This window comes from Bombina bombina, chromosome 3 (assembly GCF_027579735.1).
Source record: "Bombina bombina isolate aBomBom1 chromosome 3, aBomBom1.pri, whole genome shotgun sequence".
NCBI lineage: Eukaryota > Metazoa > Chordata > Amphibia > Anura > Bombinatoridae > Bombina > Bombina bombina.
In genome coordinates, this window is record NC_069501.1 from 1,090,015,964 (window position 1) to 1,090,043,452 (window position 27,489).

Below are 27,489 nucleotides of genomic sequence, written 5' to 3' on the forward strand. Positions count from 1 at the left end.
TAGTGCCATTGGTTTTTCTCTACAGAATACCAGCAAATCTGTTTTGGCTCAAAACAAAGTGTTTATGAGCCCTGACATTAATAACATACGGCTAGATTACGAGTTTTGCGGTAAGAGCTGCTCCGTGCTAACTTGCAAGTTATTGTCACCGCTCACCTCCCTATTGCGCTACTATTACAGGTTTGCATAAAACCCGGCGATGGCAGGCAAGAAGTGAGCGTAGAGCAAAATTGAGCTCCATACCGCACTCCAATACCAGCGCCGTGGTGAGCTGGTTTTACGTGCTTGTGCACAATTTCCCCATAGACATTAATGGGGAGAGCCGGCTGAAAAAAAGTCTAACACCTGCAATAAAGCAGCGTAAAGCTCCGTAAAGCAGCCCCATTGATTCCTATGGGGAAATAAAAAGTTATGTTTACACCTAACACCCTAACATAAACCCCGAGTCTAAACACCCCTAATCTGCCACCCCGACATCGCTGACACCTACATTACACTTATTAACCTCTAATCTGCCGCCCCAACATCGCCGCCACTTACAGTACACTTATTAACCCCTAATCTGCCGCACCCAATGTCGCCGCCACCTACCTACACTTATTAACCCCTAATCTGCCGCCCCGAACATCGACGCCACCTACCTACACTTATTAATCCCTAATCTGCCACCCCTAACATCGCCGCCACCTACCTACATTTATTAACCCCTAATCTGCCGCCCCTAACATCACCGCCATCTTCCTACATTTATTAACCCCTAATCTGCCGCCCCTAACATCACCGCCTCATACCTACATTTATTAACCCCTAATCTGCCGCCCCCAACGTCGCCGCCACTATACTAAAGTTATAAACCTCTAAACCTAACCCTAAGTCTAACCCTAACACCCCCTTCTTTAATATAATTAAAATAAATCTAATAAAAAAATTCTATCATTAACTAAATAATGCCTATTTAAAACTAAATACTTACCTATAAAATAAACCCTAAGCTTGCTACAATATAACTAATAGTTACATTGTAGCTAGCATAGGTTTTATTTTTATTTTACAGGCAAGTTTGTATTTATTTTAACTAGGTAGACTAGTTAGTAAATAGTTATTAACTATTTACTACCTACCTAGCTAAAATAAATACAAATTTACCTGTAAAATAAAACCTAACCTGTCTTACACTAACACCTAACACTACAATTAAATAAATTACATTAATTAAATACAATTAACTAAATTACACAAAATAAAAAAAGAAATTATCAAATATTTAAACTAATTACACCTAATCTAATAGCACTATCAAAATAAAAAAGTCCCCCCAAAATAAAAAAAAACCTAGCCTACAATAAACTACCAATAGGCCTTAAAAGGGCCTTTTACAGGGCATTGCCCCAAAGAAATCAGCTCTTTTACCTGTAAAAAAAAAAAAACAACCCCCCCCCCCACAGTAAAACCCACCACCCACACAACCAACCGCCCAAATAAATTCCTAACTAAAAAACCTAAGCTCCCCATTGCCCTGAAAAGGGCATTTGGATGGGTATTGCCCTTAAAAGGGCATTTAGCTCTTTTTCGGTGACCAAAAGCCCTAATCTAAAAATAAAACTCACCAATAAACCCTTAAAAAACCTAACACTAACCCCCGAAGATCCACTTACATTTTTTGAAGACCCGACATCCATCCTCAACAAAGCAGCAGAAGTCCTCATCAAAGCCGGCAGAAGTCTTCATCCAAGCGGGCCGAAGTCTTCATCCAGACGGCATCTTCTATCTTCATCCATCCGGCGCAGAGCAGCTCCATCTTCAAGACATCCGGTGCGAAGCATCCTCTTCTTTCCACGGCAACTGAAGAATGAAGGTTCCTTTAAGTGACGTCATCCATGATGGCGTCCCTTGAATTCCGATTGGCTGATAGAATTCTATCAGCCAATCGGAATTAAAGGTGAAAAAATCCTATTGGCTGATCCAATTAGCCAATATGATTGAGCTTGCATTCTATTGGCTGTTCCAATCATGATGATTAGGGATTAATAATATTTAACTAGTGTTTGCGATGCGGGAGTGCGGCGGTTTAGGGGATAATATGTTTATTCTAGTGGCGGCGATGTCCGGAGCGGCAGATTAGGGGTTAATAATTTTATTTTAGTGTTTGCGATGCAAGAGGGCCTCGGTTTAGGGGTTAATAGGTAGTTTATGGGTGTTAGTGTACTTTTTAGTACTTTAGTTATGAGTTTTATGTTACGGCGTTGTAGCATAAAAGCCATAACTACTGACTTTCAGTTTACGTTATGGATCTTGTAGTTTTAGGCTGTACCGCTCACTTTTTGGCCCCCCAAACTCGTAATACCGACACTGTGGAGGTCCCATTGAAAAAGGACTTTTTGAAAGCTGCGGTAGTTACATTGCGTTACGGCCAAAAAAGTGTGGGGTCCAGCTAAACCTGCAAGACTCGTAATACCAGCGGTGGTGAAAAAGAGCCATAACGCTGCTTTTTCACCCATACCGCAAAACTCGCAATCTAGCCGATAGTAAAATGAGGCTGTTGCTGCTGCCAGGTGATTGTTATTACTATAGTTATCACGTGACAGCTACAAGGACATGAAGCGCTTATTTGAATAGCAGGAAACCCATATTTCGAAATTGGCATATATATTTCTATGTTTGTGATAACGGTAAAAAAGGGACAGTCTAGTCAAAGATAAACTTTATGATTCTGATAGAACATGTAATTTTAAGCAACTTTCTAATTTACTCCTATTATCAAATTTTCTTCAGTCTCTTAGTATCTTCATTTGAATGTAAGTTTAGGAGCCGGCCCATTTCTGGTTCAACACCTGGGAAGCGCTTGCCAATTGGTGGCTACATTTAGACACCAATCAGCAAGCACTACACAGGTGCTGAACCAAAAATGGGCCGTCTCCTAAAATTACAGTCTTGCCTTTTCAAATAAAGATTACAAAAGAACAAAGAAAATTTGATAATAGGAGTAAATTAGAAAGTTGCTTAAAATGGCATGCTCTATCTGAATCATGAAAGTTTAATTTTGAATAAACCATTCCTTTAAGAGCTAGCTGACATACTCCCAAATCAGACCAGTGCTCTGAGGTTTTTGTGAATATTTTGACAATCATCTGTAAGCTGGACTATCACATACAACTGACAGCTGGAAAGACTTGACCTTACATGTGATGTATGTATGTGATGTGTGTGTGTGTGTGTGTGTGTGTGTGTGTGTGTGTGATGTGTGTGTGTGTTGTGTGTGTGTATGTGTTGTGTGTGTGTATGTGTTGTGTGTGTGTATGTGTTGTGTGTGTGTATGTGTTGTGTGTGTGTATGTGTTGTGTGTGTGTATGTGTTGTGTGTGTGTGTGTATGTGTTGTGTGTATGTGTTGTGTGTGTGTATGTGTGTGATGTGTGTGTGTGATGTGTGTGTGTGTGTGATATGTGTGTGTGTGTGTGTGTGATGTGTGTGTGTGTGTGATGTGTGTGTGTGTGTGTGATGTGTGTGTGTGTGATGTGTGTGTGTGTGATGTGTGTGTGTGATGTGTGTGTGTGTGTGGGGGGGGGGGGTGATGTGGTTTAAGTACCACCATTTTTCTTATACATGCATATTGTTCTATTAGTTGACCTCTATGCTACTATAATCACTTGACAGCCAATTAGGCATGTGACCCCTTTTTTGAAAGATGGTTATCTCTTCATTTTGTCAACCATTAGGCAGGTAATAGTCATTCCTATAGCTAACAACCTTTACCTAGATAGGCATGAGGCCTTTCCTTTGAAAGAGGGCTATTTTGCTTGTGTGCTGTTTTTTGGCTTTAGAGGATACAAGTTATCAGGAGTTGCTATTCCCACATACAGTAAATACATTACATTGACAAATACCACTTTTATGGCAATCATTTACCACTGATAGACAGGCGCATGAGACTTCTTATTGGAAAAAAGAAGGCACTTTCATTCATATTCCATTGAGTTCCCTTGGTATATCAAGGCTTAATTATATAAATGCATTAAACAAAGAAAATTCAAATGAAATGTAAAATAACACTGACTTGTATAACACTGGTCTATCCTGCAGAGCAGCCATAGCTTGGGACAGAATTGGAGAAATGTCACAAGACTCTTGAGTTAGTGTTCTGCATTCATCTGCAAAAAACAAAAACAAAGGAACAATGATTAATTGTTGCCAAAGCCACACAAATCAGTACCTGTCCTTGCATAGGATGTGCTAGCGTGAATTACATACTCTCAGCATTAAAGGGGCAAAAAAGTGCAAAAGGAAAATGCTGTAATGTGTCATATGCAAGGAATAGTGCAATAATACAATTCTCTATGTGTTTAACCCCTGCAGAGTGGTAAAACATATAGTTAAATTCAGCTCCAGAGCAACAATGCATTAATGGAAGCTAGTTGAACACATCTGGTGAACCAATGACAAGAGGCATATGTAACATAGTAACAGCAGATGAGGTTAAAAAAAGACAGAAGTCCCTCGAGTTCAACCTATACAAATCTTGATATACTTACAAAAAAGCTTTAGTTGAGCTTAAATTAAATCCCATTAAAAAACGGTGACCTTTTTTACACAATTATATCCCAGAATTCTGTTTCTAGACAGAAATGTATCTAAACCAGTTTTAAAATGTATCTACGGTATTGGCATTTACTACCTCCTTAGGTAATGAATTCCACAATGTGATGGCTCTTACAGTGAAAAAATGTTTACGTTGCTGGAGATTAAATCTCCTTTCCTCCAGCCTTAAATTGTGACCAGTTGTCACAAACAATTTTCTTAAAATAAACAGAGCTTCTGCCATCTCTGTTTATGGGCCTTGAATATATTTATATAGTATATTTATATAGTAATCATGTCACCTCTCAAGCGCCTTTTTTTCTAGAGAAAACTGACCCAGTTTGACTAACTTCTCCTCATAGCTTATATTCTCCAATTCTCTTATTAGTTTTGTGGCCCTTCTCTGAGCTTTTTCTGAGTCTGCAATGTCTTTTTCAGAAATCAGTCCCCAGAACTGCACTCTATATTCAAGTGGAGGTCTTAACACAGATTTATATAGTGAAATAATTATGCTTTCCTCTCTTGCATAAATGCCTCTATTAATATATGCTAGTATCTTAATAGCATCAGAAGCTGCTGCCCTGCATTGTGCACCCATCTTTAGCTTGTTATCTATTACTACTACCAAATCCCTTTCCTCCACTGTTTTGATGTCTAGTCACATTTAAATAAATTTCCCTGCTTATTTTTACTTCAAAAATGTAGAACATTGCATTTTCCAGTATTAAATCTCAATTTTTATCGATCCCCCTATAAAGAAAGGTCATCCTGCACTGATCTTTTGACCTTACTTAACTTTGTATCATCTGAAAATATAGAGATGCTGCTATTTAATCCTTGCTCCAAGTTATTAATAAAAATATTAAAAAGAACAGGGCCCAGTGCTGATCCTTGGGGAACTCCATGGATTACCTTTATCCAATCTGAGAGAAAGATCGGTTTTACTACTACTCGTTGTTCCCTGTCTTTTATCCAGTAATTTATCCATGAGCTAACATTTTCAGCTATTCTCAGTCCCTTAATTTTGTACATTAATCTCTCATGTGGTACTCTATCAAACGCCTTTGAAAAATCCAACTATATCACATCATCCGATTCGCTTTTATTTAAATTTTACTTACTTTCTCATAGAATCTAATTAGATTAGTTTGACAGGATCTATTTCTCATAAAACTATGCAAATTCATAATCTTGTTAACAGGAATATACTCATCAATATAATCCCTTATAATCCCTTCAAGTATCTTACCCACTATTGATATCAGACTAACTGGTCTACAGCTGCCTGGATCAGCCCTGCTTCCCGTTTTTAAAAAGTGGCAACACATCAGCTTTATGTTAGTCCTGAGGTACTCTGCCTGAGGATAATGAGTCTTTAAAAAATTAAGAGTAGAGGTTTGTCTATAACAGTGCTAAGTTCCCATAAATAACCTTGGGTATATTCCATCTGGGCCTGGAGTTTTATTTACCTTAATATTATTCAGTTTTTCGTGATGTCCTCTAGAGATAACAAGTTAATGGTATGGGCGTGTATGTTCTAGTTTGTTTCAAAGTGAATTTGTTTATCTCATGTATACTGAACAAAATAACTGGTTTAGTACCTCAGCCTCCCCCCTGTCACTGTTAAAAAGCTACCCTTCACACATTTTAATGTACCTATATTGTCCTTCTTAGATTTTTTGCCATTTATATAATTTTTAAAAAAAAAAAACATTTAGGGTTTGACTTACAATCCTTTGTAATTAATCTTTAATTTTTCAATTTTTGCTAAATGTGATTGCATTTTACATTCCTTATATATTTGACATGTTGAGTATGTACGATTTTCTTTGAATAATTTAAATGCCCTACACTTTTTCCTAATTTTTATCAACACAGTTTTATTTAGCCACATTGGCTTGGATTTATTTATTTTACTTTTATAACCATAACCATGTGGTATGTGTTGATTTGTATATTTATTTAACAAAGTTATCAATTTATCCTCTGTATTTTTATTACAGAAGACATGGTCCCAATTTATGTTATTTAATGATTTGCTTAAATCACTGAATTTTGCTTTCTTAATATTAAAAGTCTTGGTTAAACTCTTATAACACTGCTTATGGAAAGTGATTTTAAATGTGATGATGTCATGGTCACTGTTACCCAAATGTTCTTTGACTTCTATGTTTGAAATTATATCTGTATTGTTTGATACCACTAAATTTAATATAGCTTTATTCCTATTTGGCTCCTCTACTAAATTGTGACATGAAGTTATCCTTGAGAACATTTAAACATCTATCTCCCTTAGCTGAATTATCAGTTTAATTGGCCCATTTTATGTCAGGGTAGTTAAAGGGACACAATACACTAATTTTCATATAACTGCATGTAATAGAAACTACTATAAAGAATAAGATGCACAGATACTGATTTAAAAATCCAGTATAAAACGGTTTAAAAACTTACTTAGAATCTCTCAGTTTAGCTCTGTTGAGAAGGTAGCTGAAAAGCCCACTGCAAGGGCAAAATAAGACACTCCCCCCTCCCCCTTCTTTTGCATATGAAAAGACCCTTTACACAAACAGGAGCAAGCTGGAGTAGGTATCTGACGGTATTCTCATAAAACTTTGGGGCTTGGTTAGGAGTCTGAAAATCAGAGCAATGTTATTTAAAAATAAGCAAAAGTATACATTTAAAAAAAAAACAAAAAAAAAAACCTTTATGGGCTATATAAATAGATCATCTACAAAACATTTATGCAAAGAAAAAATGAGTGTATAATGTCCCTTTAAGTAACAAGCACTACAGAATGTGCAATAAAACAAAACTTTTATTGTAGCAATTAAAAATGACAGAGCCTGGCTAGGCATCTAAGCTAGCAAACATCTGACGTGCTTCGCTTACCCACTAAGAGCGTAAAAAGCAGCAGACGTTTGCCAGCTTAGACACCTAGCCCTGCTTTGTAATTTTTAATTGCTACAATTAAAGTTTTGTTTTTATTTATTGCACATTCTATAGTGCTTGTTACTTAATGTGTATGTTGGTGCTCTGGCAGTTTGATCTACATCAGTAACAGCACTCCGGGTTTAGGGAGCCTCCCTTTGCTTGGAGCCACGGTGTGTACAGTGTAAACCGATACACAAACTTGAAGGTGAACCTTACACTAACCCAAACATCGTAATCCACAACCCTTTTCTATTCCCCTGAAGCAGCAGATTAGAAGCCTCTCTGTCCAGTTTGGCACCAACCAAGAGAAATTTCATATCTCCAATAACTACAGCAATGGTATTATTAGCAGCCTTTCCTATTTGCATTAGTAGTTGAGTTTCCTCCATGTCACTAATGTTGGGGGGCTTGTAGCATGTTCCTAGCAATATTATTTTAGGATTTTTACCCACACTCTTTATTTCAACCCCAGAGGGTCTCTACATTATCACCTGTATCATCATAAATATCTTCCCTTATTGAAGGTTTTAGGTCAGGTTTAATATAAATGTAAATTCCTTCACCCATTTTATTGCTCCTGTCCCTCCTAAATAAAGTATAACCCTCTAAGTTAATTGCCCAGTCATGTTAATCATCCCACCAGGTTTCAGTTATACTGATAATACGATAGTCCTCTCCAGCTCCCCCATTTTACCCGTCATGCTTCTTGTATTTGCTGTCATACATTTAATGTGCTTTCTGCTGCTACTTGGTGCGCTTTCCGCCCAACTTTCTATTGTAATATTTCCTAAGTGTACCCTTCTGTTATCCCTTCCTTGAGATATTCTAGGTTTGACATATTCACAGACTGTCGGTTCTATTATGTTTGAACTGACCCCCCCCCCCCTTTTGCCTAGTTTAAAAGATACTCCCTAAACTCGTTTCCATCTTCTCCCCAACATACCTGCACCCATGTCATTCAGGTGCAATCCATCTTTACTGTACACATTGTACCCAAGTGAAAACTCAGCCCAGTGCTCTAAAAAGTCAAACCCATGTTTTTAAACAAGAATGAACTGACCTTAGGTTAAGACATGGCACTGGTAATATCTCTGAAAATATTACCTTTGAGGTACTTGCATTAAGCTTTCTACCTAACTTCCTGTAGTCATTTTTTAGGACACTTCATCTCCCGCCGATTACTTTATTAGTGACAATATGTACTATTACTGCAGGTCACACCCAGATCCCTCTATCAATACGTTCCACAATACGCCTAACATGAGCCACTGGAAGACAGCAAAATGTTTTATTTAATTATTGGATGAAAAGTTACCCTATCAACCTTTAACCTAATATTGGATGAAAAATTATCCTATCAACCTTTTTAATAAAATAGTCTCCTACAAGTGGGAGCGAAGAAATGAGAACTTATAATAGTGACATATACACTTAAGCAATATAAAAATAAAACACACAAAGTGTATATTATAAATAATTAAAATAAGGATATGGCAAGTCCAAGAAAGAGAATGCATCAAAGGACCCAAGTGTAGAAGATGTTACTTAAGTGGGTATGAATGGACACAGGACCCTTCTGATCATCCAATAAGCTCTCAAAGAAAGGAAAGGTAAAATAGCGAAGTCTGTTAAGCACACAGCTTATACTTCAAGCAAACAGGTACTCACAATTAGGAAAGCTAAAGCTTAGCTCTAAGTTGTCAGGCAATTAGGTACAAAGCCCCACTGCACCCATGGAAATACTGGAACACCAGATAAAGTGATTAAGCATATATTAAAAACAACTGGACATTATATTAGACAACAATCACAGCAGTAAAAGCAATAACACTTCATAATCCGCTTAAAAACCTCCAGTACACCACATCATAGGCTTGTAAATTTAATTTTGTCAGTTCTGACACCCTGTTATCTAGTCTATTCACTTTATAGTAAACCAATCTAGAAGTTTTATGACGTCATGCTAAGATAAACGTTCTAGAGGCCTCCTTGTAGGGGTGTGACAGGAAGTTATGGTGAAATTTGGGAAGTGAGATATCTGCGCAAGAAAAAATTATTGGTAAAAGCAAAACTGTAAAAAAAGAAAGAGGATTCCTACACCTCTAAAAATTGCATCAAATACAAAAACAAAAAACAGAGGGAAGGTATACCGTTGCACTGTATAAAATACAGTTTAATTAGCAATGAATGACAGAAAAAAATAATAAAAACAATGATACATTAAAATCCTGAAAGTAAATAAAAATTGCAACTGTGTTAAAAGCCGAATGTAGCATTAAATGAAAATAAATTACATGCAAATAATACACAGCTAGATTACGAGTTTTGCGTTATGAGTCAAATAGCATCGCTATGGCCCATAACGCTTCACTTTCCCTAATGCTGGTATTGTCGGTATAGGTGTACCACACACCTTTTAGACAGTCACGCAACGTCAGTACCGCACTTTAAAAAAAGTCCCTTTTCAATGGGACTCCCATTCCATCGATATTACAAGTTTGCCTGGGAGGCCAAAAAGTAAGCGGTACACTCTATAACCACAAGATCCATACCGCCATCTAAAGACAGTAGTTATGAGTTTTACGTTACAAAGCTGTACCATAAAACTCCTAACTAAAGGGTTAAAAAGTACACTAACACCCATAAACTACCTATTAACCCCTAAACCGAGGTCCTCCCGCATTGCAAACACTTTAATAAAGTTATTAACCCCTTATCTAATGCTCCGGTCATCGCCACCACTATTAAAATGTATTAACCCCTATTCCGCCGCTCCCCGACATCGTCGCCACTATAATAAATCTATTAACCCCTAAACCGCCGCCCTCCCGCATCGCAAACACGATTTAAATATAATTACCCCTAATCTGCCGTCCGCCCACACCGCCACAATAATAAACCTATTAACCCCTAAACCGCAAGCCGCCCATCTCATCCTAATGGCTGATTGAAATTTTTCAGCCAATAGGAATGTAAGGGACGCCATCTTTGATGACGTCACTTGCATTGAAGTTCCAGTTAGAAGAGGAACATCCTGCTGGCCCGACGGACTACCGACAAATGAAGGCTCCTTTAAGGGACGCCATCCAAGATAGCGTCCCTCGAATTCCGATTGGCTGATAGAATCCTATCAGCCAATTGGAATTTGAGGGACGCCATCTTGGATGACGTCCCTTAAAGGAGCCTTCATTCGTCGGGAATCGGTCGGGCCAGTAGGATGTTCCGTGTCGGAGGTCTGCAAGATGGATCCGGAAGAAAGAAGATTGAAGATGCCGTTGATAGAAGACTTCAGCCGGATCATGGACCTCTTCAGCTCCCGCTTGGATGAAGACTTCAGCCGGATCATGGACATCTTCAGCCCCCCGCTTGGGCTTGGATCAAGACATCGGAGGAGCTCTTCTGGATCGATCGGTGAACCTGGTATGGTGAAGATAAGGTAGGAAGATCTTCAGGGGCTTAGTGTTAGGTTTATTTAAGGGGGGTTTGGGTTAGATTAGGGGTATGTGGGTGGTGGGTTGTAATGTTGAGGGGGGGGGGTATTGTATGTGTTTTTTTTTACAGGCAAAAGAGCTGAATTCTTTGGGGCATGCCCCGCAAAGGGCCCTGTTCAGGGCTGGTAAGGTAAAAGAGCTTTGAACTTTAGTAATTTAGAATAGGGTAGGGCATTATTTTATTTTGGGGGGCTTTGTTATTTTATTAGGGGGCTTAGAGTAGGTGTAATTAGTTTAAAATTGTTGTAATATTTTTCTGATGTTTGTAAATATTTTTTTATTTTTTGTAACTTAGTTCTTTTTTATACTTTAGTTAGTTTATTTCATTGTATTTATTTGTAGGTATTTTATTTAATTAATTTATTGATAGTGTAGTGTTAGGTTTAATTGTAGGTAATTGTAGGTATTTTATTTAATTAATTTATTGATAGTGTAGTGTTAGGTTTAATTGTAACTTAGGTTAGGATTTATTTTACAGGTAATTTTGTAATTATTTTAACTATTTTAGCTATTGTACCTGGTTAAAATAAATACAAAGTTACCTGTAAAATAAATATAAATCCTAAAATAGCTATAATATAAATATAATTTATATTGTAGCTATATTAGGATTTATTTTACAGGTAAGTATTTAGCTTTAAATAGGAATAATTTATTTAATAAGAGTTAATTCATTTTGTTAGATTTAAATTATATTTAACTTAGGGGGGTGTTAGTGTTAGACTTAGCTTTAGGGGTTAATACATTTATTAGAATAGCGATGAGCTCCAGTCGGCAGATTAGGGGTTAATGTTTGAAGTTAGGTGTCGGCGATGTTAGGGAGGGCAGATTAGGGGTTAATACTATTATAGGGTTAGTGAGGCGGATTAGGGGTTAATAACTTTATTATAATAGCGGTGCGGTCCGCTCGGCAGATTAGGGGTTAATAAGTGTAGGCAGGTGGAGGCAACATTGTGGGGGGCAGATTAGGGGTTAATAAATATAATATAGGGGTCGGCGGTGTTAGGGGCAGCAGATTAGGGGTACATAGGGATAATGTAAGTAGCGGCGGTTTACGGAGCGGCAGATTAGGGGTTAAAAATAATATGCAGGGGTCAGCGATAGCGGGGGCGGCAGAATAGGGGTTAATAAGTGTATGGTTAGGGGTGTTTAGACTCGGGGTACATGTTAGGGTGTTAGGTGCAGACGTAGGAAGTGTTTCCCCATAGACAACAATGGGGCTGCGTTAGGAGCTGAACGCGGCTTTTTTGCAGGTGTTAGTTTTTTTTTCAGCTCAAACAGCCCCATTGTTTTCTATGGGGGAATCGTGCACGAGCACGTTTTTTAAACTGGCCGCGTCCGTAAGCAACTCTGGTATCGAGAGTTGCAGTGGCGTTAAATTATGCTCTACGCTCCCTTTTTGGAGCCTAACGCAGCCATTCTGTGAACTCTCAATACCAGAGGTATTTAAAAGGTGCGGCCAGAAAAAAGCCAGCGTTAGCTACGCGGGTCGTTACTGACAAAACTCTAAATCTAGGCCTTAGATAGTTATTTTATTTAGGGGGGTTGGTTGTGGGTTTTACTGTTGGGGGATGTTTGTATTTTTTTTACAGGTAAAAGAGCTGATATCTTTGGGGCAATGCCTATGTTTTATTTCACAGGTAAGTACAGTATTTAGTTTTAAAGAGTTATTATTTAGTTAATAATTGTAACTTTAGTTTAGCTCTATTTTAATTATGTTAAAGTTAGGGGGTGATAGGCTTAGGGTTACGTTAGGGTTAGGTTTAGGGGTTAATGGATTTATTTAGTGGTAGTGATGTGGGAGGCAAGAGGTTTAGGGGTTAAGAACTTTAGTATAGTGGCGGCGACATTGGGAGCGGAAGATTAGGGGTTAATAGTTTTATGTAGGTGGGGGCGATGTCGGGGGTGTCAGATTAGGGGTTAATAACTGTATGTAGGTGGCAGCGATGTCGGAGGCAGCAGTTTAGGGTTTAATAACTGTATGTAGGTGGTGGAGATATCGGGGGCGGCAGATTAGGGGTTAATAACTGTATGTAGGTGGCGGCGATATCGGGGGCGGCAGATTAGGGGTTAATAACTATATGTAGGTGGCGGCGATGTCGGGGGCGGCGGATTAGGGGTGTTTAGACTCAGGGCTTATGTTAGGGTTTATGCTACACTCAGCTTTTAACACTGTTGCGATTTTTATGTACTTTCAGGATAAAATGTATCATTGTTTTTTTTATTTTTTTCTGTCATTCATAGCTAATTAAGCTGTATTTTATACAGTGCAACGTATACCTTCTGCTGTTTGAGGGTATTTGTATTTGACAGGAAGTTATGGACACTGCACAAATGTGATGTAAAAATGAAATAAAGGGTAAAATCCATTTAAATAGAAGAATAATAGATATTGCAATCATTTCTATTAAGTATAAGCAACGGTTTAGTGCTTTTTGTATTACAAATGGACAAATAAAAATATAATTTTTAAACGATAGAACAAAGAAAAGGAACTACAATGTCCTGACTGAAATAAAAAAAAGAAAAGAAAATGCTTCATGCTTAGAGAAAATAAGATAAGGAATCTCACAAGAAAAAGTAAACAAGCTAGATACTGGTGAAAATATTGTAAAAGAAACAAATCACTTTCAAAATAAGCTGAATGTTTAAACCATTCATAAATTCAAATTAGTTTTAAAAACTCTTAAAGGGGCATTATACACTCATTTTTTCTTTGCATAAATGTTTTGTAGATGATCTATTTATATAGCCCATGAAGTTTTTTTTTTAAAAAAAATGTTTAGTTTTGCTTATTTTTAAATAACATTGCTCAGATTTTCAGACTCCTAACCAAGCCCCAAAGTTTTATGTGAGTACTGATGTATACCTTCTCCAGCTTGCTCCTGTTTGTGTAAAGGGTCTTTTCATATGCAAAAGAAGGAGGAGGGGGGAAAAGTGTCTTATTTCCCACTTGCAGTGGGCTTTCCAGCTACCTTTTCAAGAAAGCTAAACTGAAAGCTTCTAAGTAAGTTTTTAAACAGTTTTATACTGGATTTTTATATTGGTATCTGTGCATCTTATTCTTTATAGTAGTGTCTATTACATAAAGTTATATGAAAATGAGTGTATACTGTCCCTTTAAAGCCAGTAAGGCTCTCAAGAAGAGAACATTTCTTAACAAATAGACTTACTTTGTCTAGATCTAGAACAAAGCTATGTATGTAAGAGACCTTATAAGAAACTTCTAAATTAAAATATTTTGTAAGAATTCCTGAAATTTCCGAGAAATACTAGTAAAAACCATGTTTATCACACCAGGAAAGAAAAAATAATGGTGGGAAAAAAACTTGTTACAGGCTGCCATGCCTGAAGAAAGAGGTCTCAACTATCTTGTTCAAAAATGTATTTTATGAATCAAGAGATCAATAGCTGGCCCATTAAAATTGATAGGCCTGAGGACAACTAAAGATGTTATAGACTAAGAGATAGACAAATTAGGATGATAGACTATCCAATTTAGGTTTGCATAACCAGATTTGCATGATAAAGCTGGAGCAATCAGAATGACTGATTAGTGAAAGAGCTTGACTATGAGACCCTGAGGTCTAAATGTGAACTAAGTCATAACTTCAGAAACTGGTATAAAACCGTTTGAAGGAGAAACCATTGCTTTTTTTGCATCACTAGAAGTGAAGTAAAGTACTACTATTATTGGCAAGGAAAAATAAAAGTGCTTTATCTGACTTGAAAAACAGAGACAAATATCTAATTTGAGAAAAAAGGCCAAGTCTGAGAAGTAAGGAGATTGCACAAAGTACAAAGAAATGTATTGGTAACCCCGCCTCCTTAGGAAAAAAAAAAACTTTTCCTCACACTCTCCTCAAATCCCAGACTACACCCAAACTCAAGAGACTGGCATCAGTAGAAATGATAGTCCGAAAGGACAAATAAAAATGCCTGTAGTGGGAAAAAAAAACAGTAGGAAAGACTGATTTACAGAGGAACCCAAAAAGATTACTAAGAAAACAAATTCTAATCCCAGCACAACTGAAATATTAAGTTGTGCAAAGGGACATCTGAAGGTGAAACCATTTGCTCAAAACTCCCATACACAGAATAAATAGTGGAAGAACATGCTGTTTGAACATCCGTAAGAGAAAAACACATGGTAAAGTCTACAAAGATATATATCTATATATAACTCATAACTGAGGAGGAGAAAGAGCTTTTTGAAAATCGATTCTCCCAACATTCCTGTGAAGAACAGAAAACTGTTGTTAAAAATGCAGCTTAAGGGAAAACATGGAATCTGAATCAAAAGAGTTCACAGAACCTATGCAAAAAGTATGGGAACAAAAGTAAGTCCCAAAGAAAGAACGGCAAACACAAAATATTTGTCTAGAAGACAAATTTAGGAACTGGTGGTGGTCCTTGAGGATATGAATACGAAGGAAAGCATCCTTCAAAATAACCCCAAACAACAAGGTTAAAATGTAGAAGGCAGAGAAAGAATGGGTTAAGTCCCATTCTAGAATACACTTATAGCACTCATTGTAGGCATAGAATTCAAATAATGCTTGAAATTTGAAATGATCAACAAATGGATTTGAAAGATCTCTAACGTAAATAAAATATAACTTTTATTATATACACATAAAAAATGGAGATAAAATTGAGGGATGTGCAACTTAAAAATAAATGCTCTAAATAGGATAATATAGTACAAATATTATATCTCAAAATATGGTTCAATAGGTTCAGATATATATGTAATGCTCGTTATACATGTGAGGATTCTTGGATATATTTAAATGATAAATCCAAATCACATAATAAACTTCACTTGTATTAGAGAATAATAATACCTGTGAACCTTGTGGATTCTAAGAATGCAGTAAATATTTGTACAAATAACTGATATCAATAAGTTTGGTCCATATCAGGGTATTACAGATCAGTATATGTATTGCATACTTGAGTATCCAAGAGTTGGCTGTGGTCAGTGTGTTTAATGCATACTTGGGTATCACATATCAGTACGTTTTGTGCATACTTGGGTATTCAGGAGTTTCCTAAAAATATGGTCACTTGTAAGGCTAGCAGCTGAGTTAATGGGTTAATTCCAATACACCATTCAAGTTGTAAGAACAAGATTATGCTTAGGTATCATATATCAGTGTGTTTAGTGCATACTTGAGTATTTCAGAGATTTCCTGAAAATATGGTTATTTGTAAGGCTGGCAACTGAATTTCTAGATTAGAAACAATACAACATTCAAGTTGCAAGAATAAGATTATGGTTATTATAATATGTGCCCTGGGATATCCAAGGGTTAATGAATAGATTAGTAACTGATTGTGTCCAAAGGCAACATTAGCCTGTCTTTTAATAAAGTATGATGTTTACTAGGATATTGAGGCAAGCTAATTATACAGTTTCTACAATCGGTAGAGTTAACTTGTTAATGCCCAAATTAGCTAATATTATTGTGCAATTCCACCAACACTGGTTTGTTCATATTTATATTTGCCCAGTATATCCAATTTTTATATAAATAGTTTTTTACACGTACTCCTAAATACTAGGTAGGGTTAATAGTTCACTGAAGTATTAGGTGAACTTGTCAGTTATAAATAACTAAATCCTGCATAAGTGTAACCAACTCTTGGATACTCAAGTATGCAATACATATACTGATCTATAATACCCTGATAGGACCAAACTTATTGATATCAGTTATTTGTACAAATATTTACTACATTCTTAGAATCCACAAGGTTCACAGGTATTATTATTCTCTAATACAAGTGAAGTTTATTATGTGATTTGGATTTATCATTTAAATATATCCAAGAATCCTCACATGTATAACGAGCATTACATATATATCTGAACCTATTGAACCATATTTTGAGATATAATATTTGTACTATATTATCCTATTTAGAGCATTTGTTTTTAAGTTGCACATCCCTCAATTTTAACTCCATTTTTTATGTGTATATAATAAAAGTTATATTTTATTTACGTTAGAGATCTTTCGAATCCATTTGTTGATCATTTCAAATTTCAAGCATTATTTGAATTCTATGCCTAAAATGAGTGCTATAAGTGTATTCTAGAATGGGACTAAACCCATTCTTTCTCTGCCTTTGAAAATTATCTAATACACAGCACCACCTACCCCAATTTGAATTTTCAGCACACAAGCTGTTTAATAAAATGAGGGTGTAGTCATAGTAAACAACGATATGTGGTAGTGCCATTGATAACACACCTTTTTTTGTAAAGGTTAAAATGGACCATACAGTTTTTAGGAACTCATAAAAAAAATTGATAAGGTTTTGAGATCTCAAATAGGCCATTAAATCTCTCTATTTCCTAGGGACAATAACAAATTGGATTAAATCCTTGATCTTATTCCACAAATTGGAACCGGCACTACCACTTTCTAGGTTCCAGGCCGACAAAAAAATCTTGATAGTGCAAGAACTTTAAAAAAATGATGCTATAATAACCTTCACACAAGGAAATGTAGGCCTGTAACAGTAAACACATAGGATTAACATCCAGCGATTTTGTGCATAAAGCAAAAAAAGCCTTTTAAGAAAGGAATAACCTATACCAGAATACAATTTGTACTGGAGGTGCAAGTTATCTGAAAGAAGAAGGTTTCTTAGATTGTGTTACCTTATTCCAAATAACCCTAGACTTCCAGGCAGCTCTGGAAAAATCTTTAAGACTTCCTCCAGACACAGAAGACTAATTGCATGTAACCTAGGGAAATAAATCATTACCCAGAAAAAGCAGAGATCAAGTCCATCATAAAGACCATGCCTGCTGACCAATAAATGAGCCATAGAGCTCTACAGAGGGTACAAAAAAAATCATTTTTAGCATTATTATGTGCAATGACTAAAATTACATTTTCAAATAAAGAATTTAGTTAGTTTAGAAAATTCAAAGAGTTTTGAAATCTTCAATAGCAAAAAACGTCTAAGACGGATTTCCACATCAAAGTGAAAAGATCACAAATTACACCAGTGATGTCAAAGCTGTTGAAAACAGGGAAACCACTGACAGAAAATAAAAGCCTTTCCAAAGAAGGAATCCAAATGTATTTTCCATAGGGTCCCTGGAAAATTAACTATCCTCAAAAGGAATGTTAATTATATAGATTAAATAGTAACTGCCATTTCCACCATGTAAAAGATTCCCCAAAGCTTGATAAAATAATCTGATAAAGGAAACATCTTGGAAAACTAAAAAAACTAAAATGAAATAAAAGCCTCATAACTAGAAACATTAACCTTAGCTGGCTAAGAACTAGGAGGAGGTAAATTCTAAACTCACCTTTTATGCTTAGTTGAAAGAGGCATCATTTCAACACTGTTGTTCGAATGAAGATCATAATTCCAGGAGAAAAAGTAGTATATTCTTCATATAAGGAACAAACAGAAGGAGAAATAATACTCTATGAAGCAAGAACAGTAGTAGTAATAATCAGAATGCATTAAAACATTAATACATTTATTGCATAAGATTGTTAAAGAAAATACCTTAGCATAACAAAATAAACATGTAATACTGGTAGTAAAATGTTCAAATGACCCAGCTTTGAAAGGCAGATTTAGGGATGCAATTACAAGGCTCCATAACTGCAAGAACAAAATACAATAATAAAGTTAAATGATAATATTCCAATTAAAAAAAGTTCTAGAGGAAAGGGAGACAGTTGCCACTTATAAAAAAAAAAAAAAAAAACCTTAAAAATGTACAGTGTGAAGAATTAAGACAAGTACATCTTGCATCCAGTCATCACACTTAAAAAGGGAGGCACGCGTCAAACTTACATAATATAAAAGGGGGGCAAAATGCCGACGCACGCAGACCCGAAGGCTGTCATGCATCAATGTGCGTCAGAAAATTCACGCGAGTGAAAAAAAAATTATGTTCTTAAAAATAAACAAATGAACACTTTAAAATGGGAAATATCAAATAACATACAGTATATCCAACTATCCCAAGGCTATATACATATAAAATAATATATATAGTAATAATCTTAATGGCTTATAGAGTGTCAAGTAAATAAAAATATAGTACTTATCCAAAGGCTTTCTGCTACTTAAACATAACAGCAGAGGAACTGGAATAGGAGTATATCGAGGAACCAACAGGCAGAGGCAAAGGACAAGTGTCTGCTACCCCCATGACATGGTTTGTGACTAATTCCCACTGGTGAAATATGTTACTTCCAATACTCCAAAATACATCCCCCCGACATGCAACTCTAAGGGGAAACAGGCCTCAACTTGGTCTGAGAACTCCTCTCTCTGAAGAATAAAATGCACATCTTCATTCTTCAACTACCTCCAGGGGAGGCAAAGACCAGACTTAGGTACTGGTGAGGTGGGGGTTTTATAGAGTTTGAGAATCTGTCTCCTCCTAATGGTAGGGATGAATAATAACTCCCACTAGTAATGGATCATGGCCTCTCACCACCTGTATGAAAGAAACTATTATAATTATTAGTCCAAATGACCAATAAACTACCTAAGCATCCACAAACACTGCTCAAGGATCCATGGACCTCACACAGTACCTGGAAAGTCAAGGAATGAAACAAAAGACAATCAGAACTATCTCTGGGAGACCCCAAAGATCCACTATCTGATAGAAGATATCAAGAAGATATCAAGATGAAGAGGCAGTAGTCTCCTTGATGCCAAGACTAACAACTGAGAAAAACGGTTTCCCAGTTGTTCACTCCAGGAATATAAACAGCATAAATTAAATAACAATTAACTTCTGCCCAGGAAAGAATTCAGAATACTTTCCTCATGGACAGGGAACTGAGTGCTCCCCCTTGATGATTGACATATGATTGACAGAGGAAACAAAAGAAAAAAGACTCCAGGCAGCCCCTCATCCTGAAAGACTAGCATCTTTAAAGAATACAGATCCAATAGGATGAACAAAAGAAGCCCCCCTGCAAAATAAACTGATTATACAGCCACCAAACAGAGACTGGCTTGATTAGAGCTGCAGAATCTGTTGCCGCTCTACAAATAACTGATAATAATAAAATCTGAAATCTAAATGAACCTAAGAAATAGCAGAGTAAGACCCCTGAATCATTGCCGAAACATACAAAACTGAAGAGGCAATATAAGAAAGCAAGCAAAAGGAATTGCATCTGAAGCACCAACATACAACCTAAAACCTCCATGCATAGAGCAACTGAGGGAAAAGAAAGAAACAGAGGGGGGGGTTCATACTCCTTAAAACTGTCAAAAAAAAATCATGGAAACTGAATCAGAGAAAAAACAATCTTAGTCAGAAACACTTTGGGGAAAAAAATATTTTAGATAAAATTCTACACTAAGCTTAAGAAAACTCCTATGGCACATTTATTAAAACTGTATTACATACTCCAAGGTATAGTATAGCCCAAGTAACACCATGGCAGCTCCTTTGTAAGGGGAAATGCTTAGAAGAATGAATTACTTATTAAGTAGCTTTTAGAAAATACAGCTCTATAATTTCCATAGCTGATTCCTGCCAGTTTACCTCAGAGAAAGTTAGAAAGCCATTTTGAGTTTAAAGGGACACTGAACCCAAATTTTTTTCTTTCGTGATTCAGATAGAGTATGGAATTTTAAACAACTTTCCAATTTACCCCTATTATGACATTTTCTTCATTCTTTTGGTATCTTTATTTGAAAAGCAAGACTGTAAGTTTAGATGCCAGACCATTTTTGGTGAACAACCTGTGTTGTTCTTGCTGATTGGTGGATAAATTCAACAACCAATAAACAAGTGCTGCCCGGGTACTGAACCAAATAAAATTTGCTTAGATGCCTTCTTTTTCAAATATAGATAGCAAGAGAACAAAGAAAAATTGATGATAGGAGTAAATTAGAAAGTTGCTTAAAATTGCATGCTCTATCTGAATCACAAAAGAAAAAATGTGGGTTCAGTGTCCCTTTAAAATGTGCACAAGCATAATAAATACTCTTCCCTCATAACAAAATGCTCCCCTGCACAACCAGAGTTTAATCCATGGATCAGCTAACTAAACTGAGCGGTTAATGGTTGTCTAAGAGCCAGGCATCTATTTTCCAAAAAGTGATATGAATATTTCCTCAGAGCTGTGAAGGTCAACGGTGTTACTTGGCTATGCCTCTGATAAGAAAAGGGTAAGTAGGGAATTTAAAAAGAATACAAAAAGTGTGTAATGAGGAGAGCCAGCTTAGACCCCCCACCCCTGGCTATGCTGTACTTGTTGTCAGAGTACCTAAAAATAGGTCTCTGGGCTGTGTGTGTGTGCTGTGTAAAGTCACTCACCTTACGCAGCACCCACTCTGGGTCTCACATTGGTCTGAGCTCCCAAATTTAAATTCATAAGCAAGTAGCTGGAACAACCTATATTCTCAACCTTCTCCGAGGCCAAGAGCAAAACTAAAAAAGAGAAGGGAGGTGGGAGGGATTTTAAACTTTGATATGGGTTCTTGAACTCCTCCTAGTGGCGGGAAAAATATACCATATGTCATGGGGGACTGTGGACCATCATCATTTTACGAAAGACAATGGAAAAATATTTTAAGCAATTAAAGTATATTGCAAAAAAGTTTTATTATGCATAAACATTTTGATATTTAAATATCAAGGTGCTTACTGTCCCAACACAATATATACACAAACAGTACTGAAGCACTCTCACCCGACACCTCCCACCTCTCTGATCCCTCTCAATCAGCTCTACCCACACTCTTTAAAACCCTCTTAGGTTACTGGCAGACAGTCTGCAGTTTAGGGCGTTGTTTATTTCTGTTTTTTTTTTAATAAAAACATTTCTGCAGTATAGTGATCCCTCCTCAACCATCCCACTTATCTGATCCCTACCAAACAGCTCTCTAATCCTCCCACTAGTGAAACCATCTTAGGTACTGGTAGCTGTCTGCCAGTAGCCAGTTTTTATTTATTTTTTTATTTATTAAAAAAATGTCTGTAGTGTTTGGGTTCCCCTGACCTCCTCCCCGCAATCGTTATGTGGCCAACCACCCTAACTTCATTTTTTTCTGTAGTGTAGCAACCCATCCCTCCCTCTCCCTTCAAAATTTCCTTTCTGCAGCCCATCCCTACCCTCCCATCCCCAGCTAGGCAGTTCACCTGCCTCCCTCACACACCGGCACCAATGGATGATCTGGCAGTCTTCTTTTATTTGGTAACGGGGCACTGATCATCCAAATGGATGTAGATATCCATTTAAGGTACGATGGGCTATGTACCACAAGACATAGATCTATGTAAATTTGGCCAAAGGGGCTAAAAATGTGTTGAATATTGTAACGTATATAACACAACAGAAAAATAATACACTAATATCTACAGCGTTATATCTATTAAAAATATAGTTTCTGCTTGGCAGAAATGCTGTGACCTTTTGGAGATAGACCCAAGTTTTTCTGATTTCCTCCCTATTATAGGGAACCCGCAATTTACACCGGGAATTTATAACAAGGCCTTCAAATCTTGGAAGGAAAAGAGTATTATTACTATATCACAGATCCTGTCAGGGAATGGACAGATCATACCCTTCCAAGACTTAGTTTTACAATATGATATTTCTAATAAGACCTTTTTTTGCTTACTTACAACTGCAACATTTTGTTAACTCGCTCAGTTTTTGTCTCCCCCTTCCTTTGGCTTTGTCTGATATTGAGATATGTTGTTCATAATTTATTATGGGTGATGCTTCTATCTCCCTAATATATGACATCATGCTGGCTAAACAAAGTGCTCCTTTTCTTGAAAAAAATAGTTAATAGATGGACATATATTCTAGATGCGGATAAAATTAGACGTGGCTTCTCAGCCCTTAATTGATGTCTAATTTCTACGACTTGGAAGGAGTCCCATTTAAAAATGATTAATAATTATTATATTTCTCCTTATAGATTGAATAAAATGTTCCCAGCTACAACTCCAGAATGTCCACGGTGCAGAATGCCATTAGCAGATCTGTGCCATATGAAATGGTATTGTCCTAAGATATTCCAAATTTGGCAAAAAGTAGGATTCCGAGTCTCCACTTTATATAATTTTCGGATTAGATTCACTTAAGGAATTATCTTTTTTTTTTACATATTCAGATTCCGTACGAGAGCTCAAGTCTATATAACAATATTGTTAATACTATCGTTCTGATAGTCAGACATCTGATAATAAACAATTGGAAAGCTCATACGGCACCCACTTTTTCCTCTGTACTCAAAGAGATTCAATCACAGATTATTTTTTTTAATAATTTCAACTACAGGCAGTATCGGGAAAAAAAAAAAATAATTAAATGGCTGGCTACCAATAATCAAGTCCTACCCACTTATCACTCAAAGGCAGATACTGTCCCCATTTTTTAGTTCGGACTCGCCGACCTAGTATTGTTAGATTTCTTTCCTCCAGACTGGATATCTCTATATAGAGAGGTTTAAGACATACACAATTATGTGTGATTTAATATTAAGTTCTGTGTTTATTTTTGTTTTTATTTTCTATCATAAAATCAATCCATTAGTGTGGACGGTTATTTTTTTAAAGTTTTTTTTTTTTTCTGAGCCATGTATAATGGTTAGGGTTAATCCTTAAAGATACTTTAGCAACATTAAATGTGTCATGTTATACTGTATACACTATTTAATTATTCTGCATGATGAATTAGAAATGTAAAAATGTCAATTGTTTTTCTTTTTTGTTGTTTTCTACACTTCTGGATAATAAATAAAATATATAAAAAAAGAAAAATAATACACATACTTTGTGTCCATCGGTAAAGACGCTCATATGAGGTTTCTTGAAGTAAAGCCATCTGCTCCATTATTTCAAGCCTAGAATATGATATGTTATTAATAAAACCATGAAAAATATAATTATATTGCATGCACAAGTTGAATAGTATCATAATAATTGTGTGTGGGGGGGGGGGGGGCGGCGGGAATAATTGCCACCCAGTGACATTCTAGTGTAAAAATAAAATGCTCTATTTTGTTACAACATTTCACTTTAGTTGAAATAATTTTTATTAAAGGGATACTAAACCCACATTTTCTTTCATGATTCAGATAGAGCATGCAATTTTAAGCAACTTTCTAATTTACTCCTATTATCAATTTTTCTTCATTCTCTTGCTATCTTTATTTGAAAGAGCAGGAATGTAAGCTTAAGAGTCAGCCCATTTTTGGTTTAGCATCTGAGTAGCGCTTCCTGATTGGTGGCTAAATGTAGCAAACCAATCAGCAACTCTACCCAGGTGATGAACCAAAAATGGGCTTGCTCCTTACCTTACATTCCAGCATTTTCAAATAAAGATATCAAGGGAACGAAGAAAAATTGATAATAAGAGAAAATTAGAAAGGTGCTTAAAATTGCATGCTCTATCTGAATTATGAAATAAAAAATGTGGGTTTAGTATCCCTTTAATATTTTAATAAGATTGCAACACAACATACATCAGTATCACAAATAATGCTAAATATTGCTTCCCATACTGAAGCTTGGCATGGGTATGACCTTAAGAGGTGAGAAGAAAAGGATAATAATATTAACTTTAAGAAACATCCATATGTATGGCATCATAAAGTCTCTCACTTAAGCCAAAGAGTCCAGTGGCCTCATACATTTTTCGTGTACAGTTCTCTCCTCCCATCTGAGACGGATAAAGAGATATACATCTTCCTGAGATTATACCTGTCTTTAAATATTGTCTAAGATTGTTCCGTAACTAGCTAGGTTGCAATCAAGTATATAACATTAATCATCTTATTTTTCCTTTTTTTTTAATTAAACAAACTAATAAACAAATAAAACAAGTAAAATCAACGCTGTGGTCCTTTTTGTGGTCGTCCGATCTTAGAGCTATCTGAAAATAATCAGTTCCAACTAAAGAAGGGTGTGGAATATGGGTATTTTCACCGTAAACCCTTAGGTGGAAACATTTCGCTTTTAAACAATTTATTATTTCTCTCTCTCTCTCTCTTAACAAAAGCTCTTTGTTATTAATTTTGCATTTTTTAATTCAGTAGATTTTATAATCTCTTCTCTATAATCTGATTAAAATTAAAAAAATGCCTTCAAGGGGACTGGAACCCTGGACATTAACAATGGCAGTAAGTCAACCAATAAATTGTAGAAGTGTAATTTATATGTATTTCATGAAGAGTGTTCATTCCATTTAAACAATCTCCATAAGCAAATTATTTTGAATACATGTTTATTTATGTTATAAAACTCTGCCAACTGTACTAAAGACAATGGTGCGTTAAGAAAACATAATTTATGTAAGAATTTACCTGATAAATTAATTTCTTTCCACGAGCTGTTACGTATGGGATATACATTCCTACCCCAGTTTAACGTATAGCCAAGTGTTAAGGTGTTTAAGGAGTAAAATCCAAAAAAAGAGGAGCAGGAAAAAAAGATGTGCATTCAAAAATATATAACTCACAAATGGGTGGGGCCTTGTGGACTCTCGCCACCATGAAAGAAATTATTTTTTTAAGGTACGTTATTACATAAATTATGTTTTCTTTCATATAGGTGGCGAGAGTCCACAAGCTGTTACATATGGGATATAATACCCAAGAAGTGGAATTTCCCGATAAACAAAAAAAGGGTGGGATAAAATAAAAATAGCTTTTTTTGCTGAGAAATTAAATCCAAAAACTCAAAATAAAGTATTTTATGACAAAAAAAACTAAAAAAATATAGGCACCATTAACAAACTGAGACAACTGCCTAAAGGACCTTTCTACCAAAAGCTGCTTCTGACGAAGCAAAAACATAAAAATGATAACATTTAGTAAAGGTATGCAGAGAAGACCAAGTGGCCACTTAAGCCTCATTCTTGAAAACCCAAGATGTGGCAATCGATTCCCTGAGGCGGAGACTGACCCGCCTCCAAATAAGCCATGTAAATCAAAAGTTTTAACAAAAATGCTAAAGAAATAGCTGAGGCCTTCTGACCTTTCCTAGAACCAGAAAAAAATAACAAATTAGTAGTCTCTCTGAAATCTTTAGTCGCATTAACATAATATTTCAATGCTCTAAAGACATCCAAAAAATGTAAGGTTCTTTCAGAAGCATGGAGGGAACAATAATTTCCCTATAAATGTTGTTAGAATTAACAACCTTAGGTCAAAATTTGAATGAAGTCCACAAAACAGCTTTATCTTGATGGAAAATCAGATAAGAAGACTCACAAAAGAGAGCAGACAATTCAGAAACTCTTCTAGCAGAAGAGATAGCCAAAAGAAACAACACTTTCCAAGAAAGTAGTTTAATGTCCAAACAATGCATAGGCTCAAAAAGAGGAGCCTGCAAAATCTTTAACACCAGATTTAGACTCCAGGGAGGAGACATTTGTTTAATAATAGGTTAAATTCAAATTAAAGCCTGAACAAAACAATGAATATCTGGAAGATGAGCCATTTTTCTGCAAAACATGACAGAAAGAGCAGAGATTTGTCCTTTCAAAGTACTGGCAGGCAAACCTTTATCCAAACCATCCTAAAGAAATTGAAGAATTCTAGGAATGCTAAAAGAATGCCAGTAGTAATTATGAGTAGAACACCATGAAGTTCAAGTTTTCCAAACTTTGTGATAGATCTTTCTTGAAATAGGCTTGAATCATAGTGTTAATCACGGAGTCACTGAGTCAGAGTTCAATTTTCATGCCATTAAAAGTTTAGAGACCTTAGATGGATGGAAGAAGGGACCTTGAGATAGAAGATCTAGTCTTAGAGGAATAGGACACAGAAGGCAACTGGACATCTAAATTAGGCCCGCATACCAAATCCTGTGAGGCCACACATGGGCTATCAGAATTACAGAATTTTGATTTTGGAAATCACTCTGGGAAAGAGGATGGTAAGACCAAAGCACTGCTAGAGCATCCAACAGCTCCGCCTCAGGATCCCTGGACCTTGCAATGTATCTGGGAAGTTTCTTGTTAAAACGAGAAGCCATCAGAACTATTTCTGAAAGACCCCACATTTGAACAATCCGATAAAACACATCTGGGTGGAGACCACTCCCCCAGATGTAGGAACTGACGACTGATATAATCTGCCGCGGAGCTGTCTACACCTGGGATGTGAATCGCAGTGATTAGACAGAAATTGGATTCCGCCCAAGAAGGTATTAAAGATACTTCTATTATGGCTAAGAAATTTTGAGTTACCCCTTGATGATTGACATATGTCACTGCTGTTATATTGTATTTCTGAAAACGTAGATAAGGCTCATTCTTTAATAGAGGCCAAGCCTGAATAGCCCTGAAAAGAGCACTGAGTTCCAAGATATTGATTGGTAGCCTGACCTCCCAAGGATTCCAAACTCAATGTGCTATCAAAGTATACCAGACTGCTCCCTGTAAGACTTGCATCTGTGCTGATCACAGACCAGGTAGGATGAGCAAAGGAAGCCCCCAGAAGAATAGAGTAGTGGTT

The 27,489-nt window shown here is 36.3% G+C and overlaps 1 protein-coding gene across 1 annotated transcript in view; it reads right to left on the reverse strand.

The window, feature by feature from the left end:
* COG6 (component of oligomeric golgi complex 6) overlaps nucleotides 1-27,489 on the reverse strand; it is a 650,023-nt gene that overhangs the window by 363,360 nt on the left and 259,174 nt on the right. Inside the window, exons 7-8 of the mRNA XM_053708403.1 lie at nucleotides 23,801-23,871; nucleotides 4,053-4,146 (exon numbers count right to left, since the gene is read on the reverse strand). Coding sequence (XP_053564378.1) covers nucleotides 4,053-4,146; nucleotides 23,801-23,871 — 165 coding nt within the window. The remainder of the gene's footprint in view (nucleotides 1-4,052; nucleotides 4,147-23,800; nucleotides 23,872-27,489) is intronic.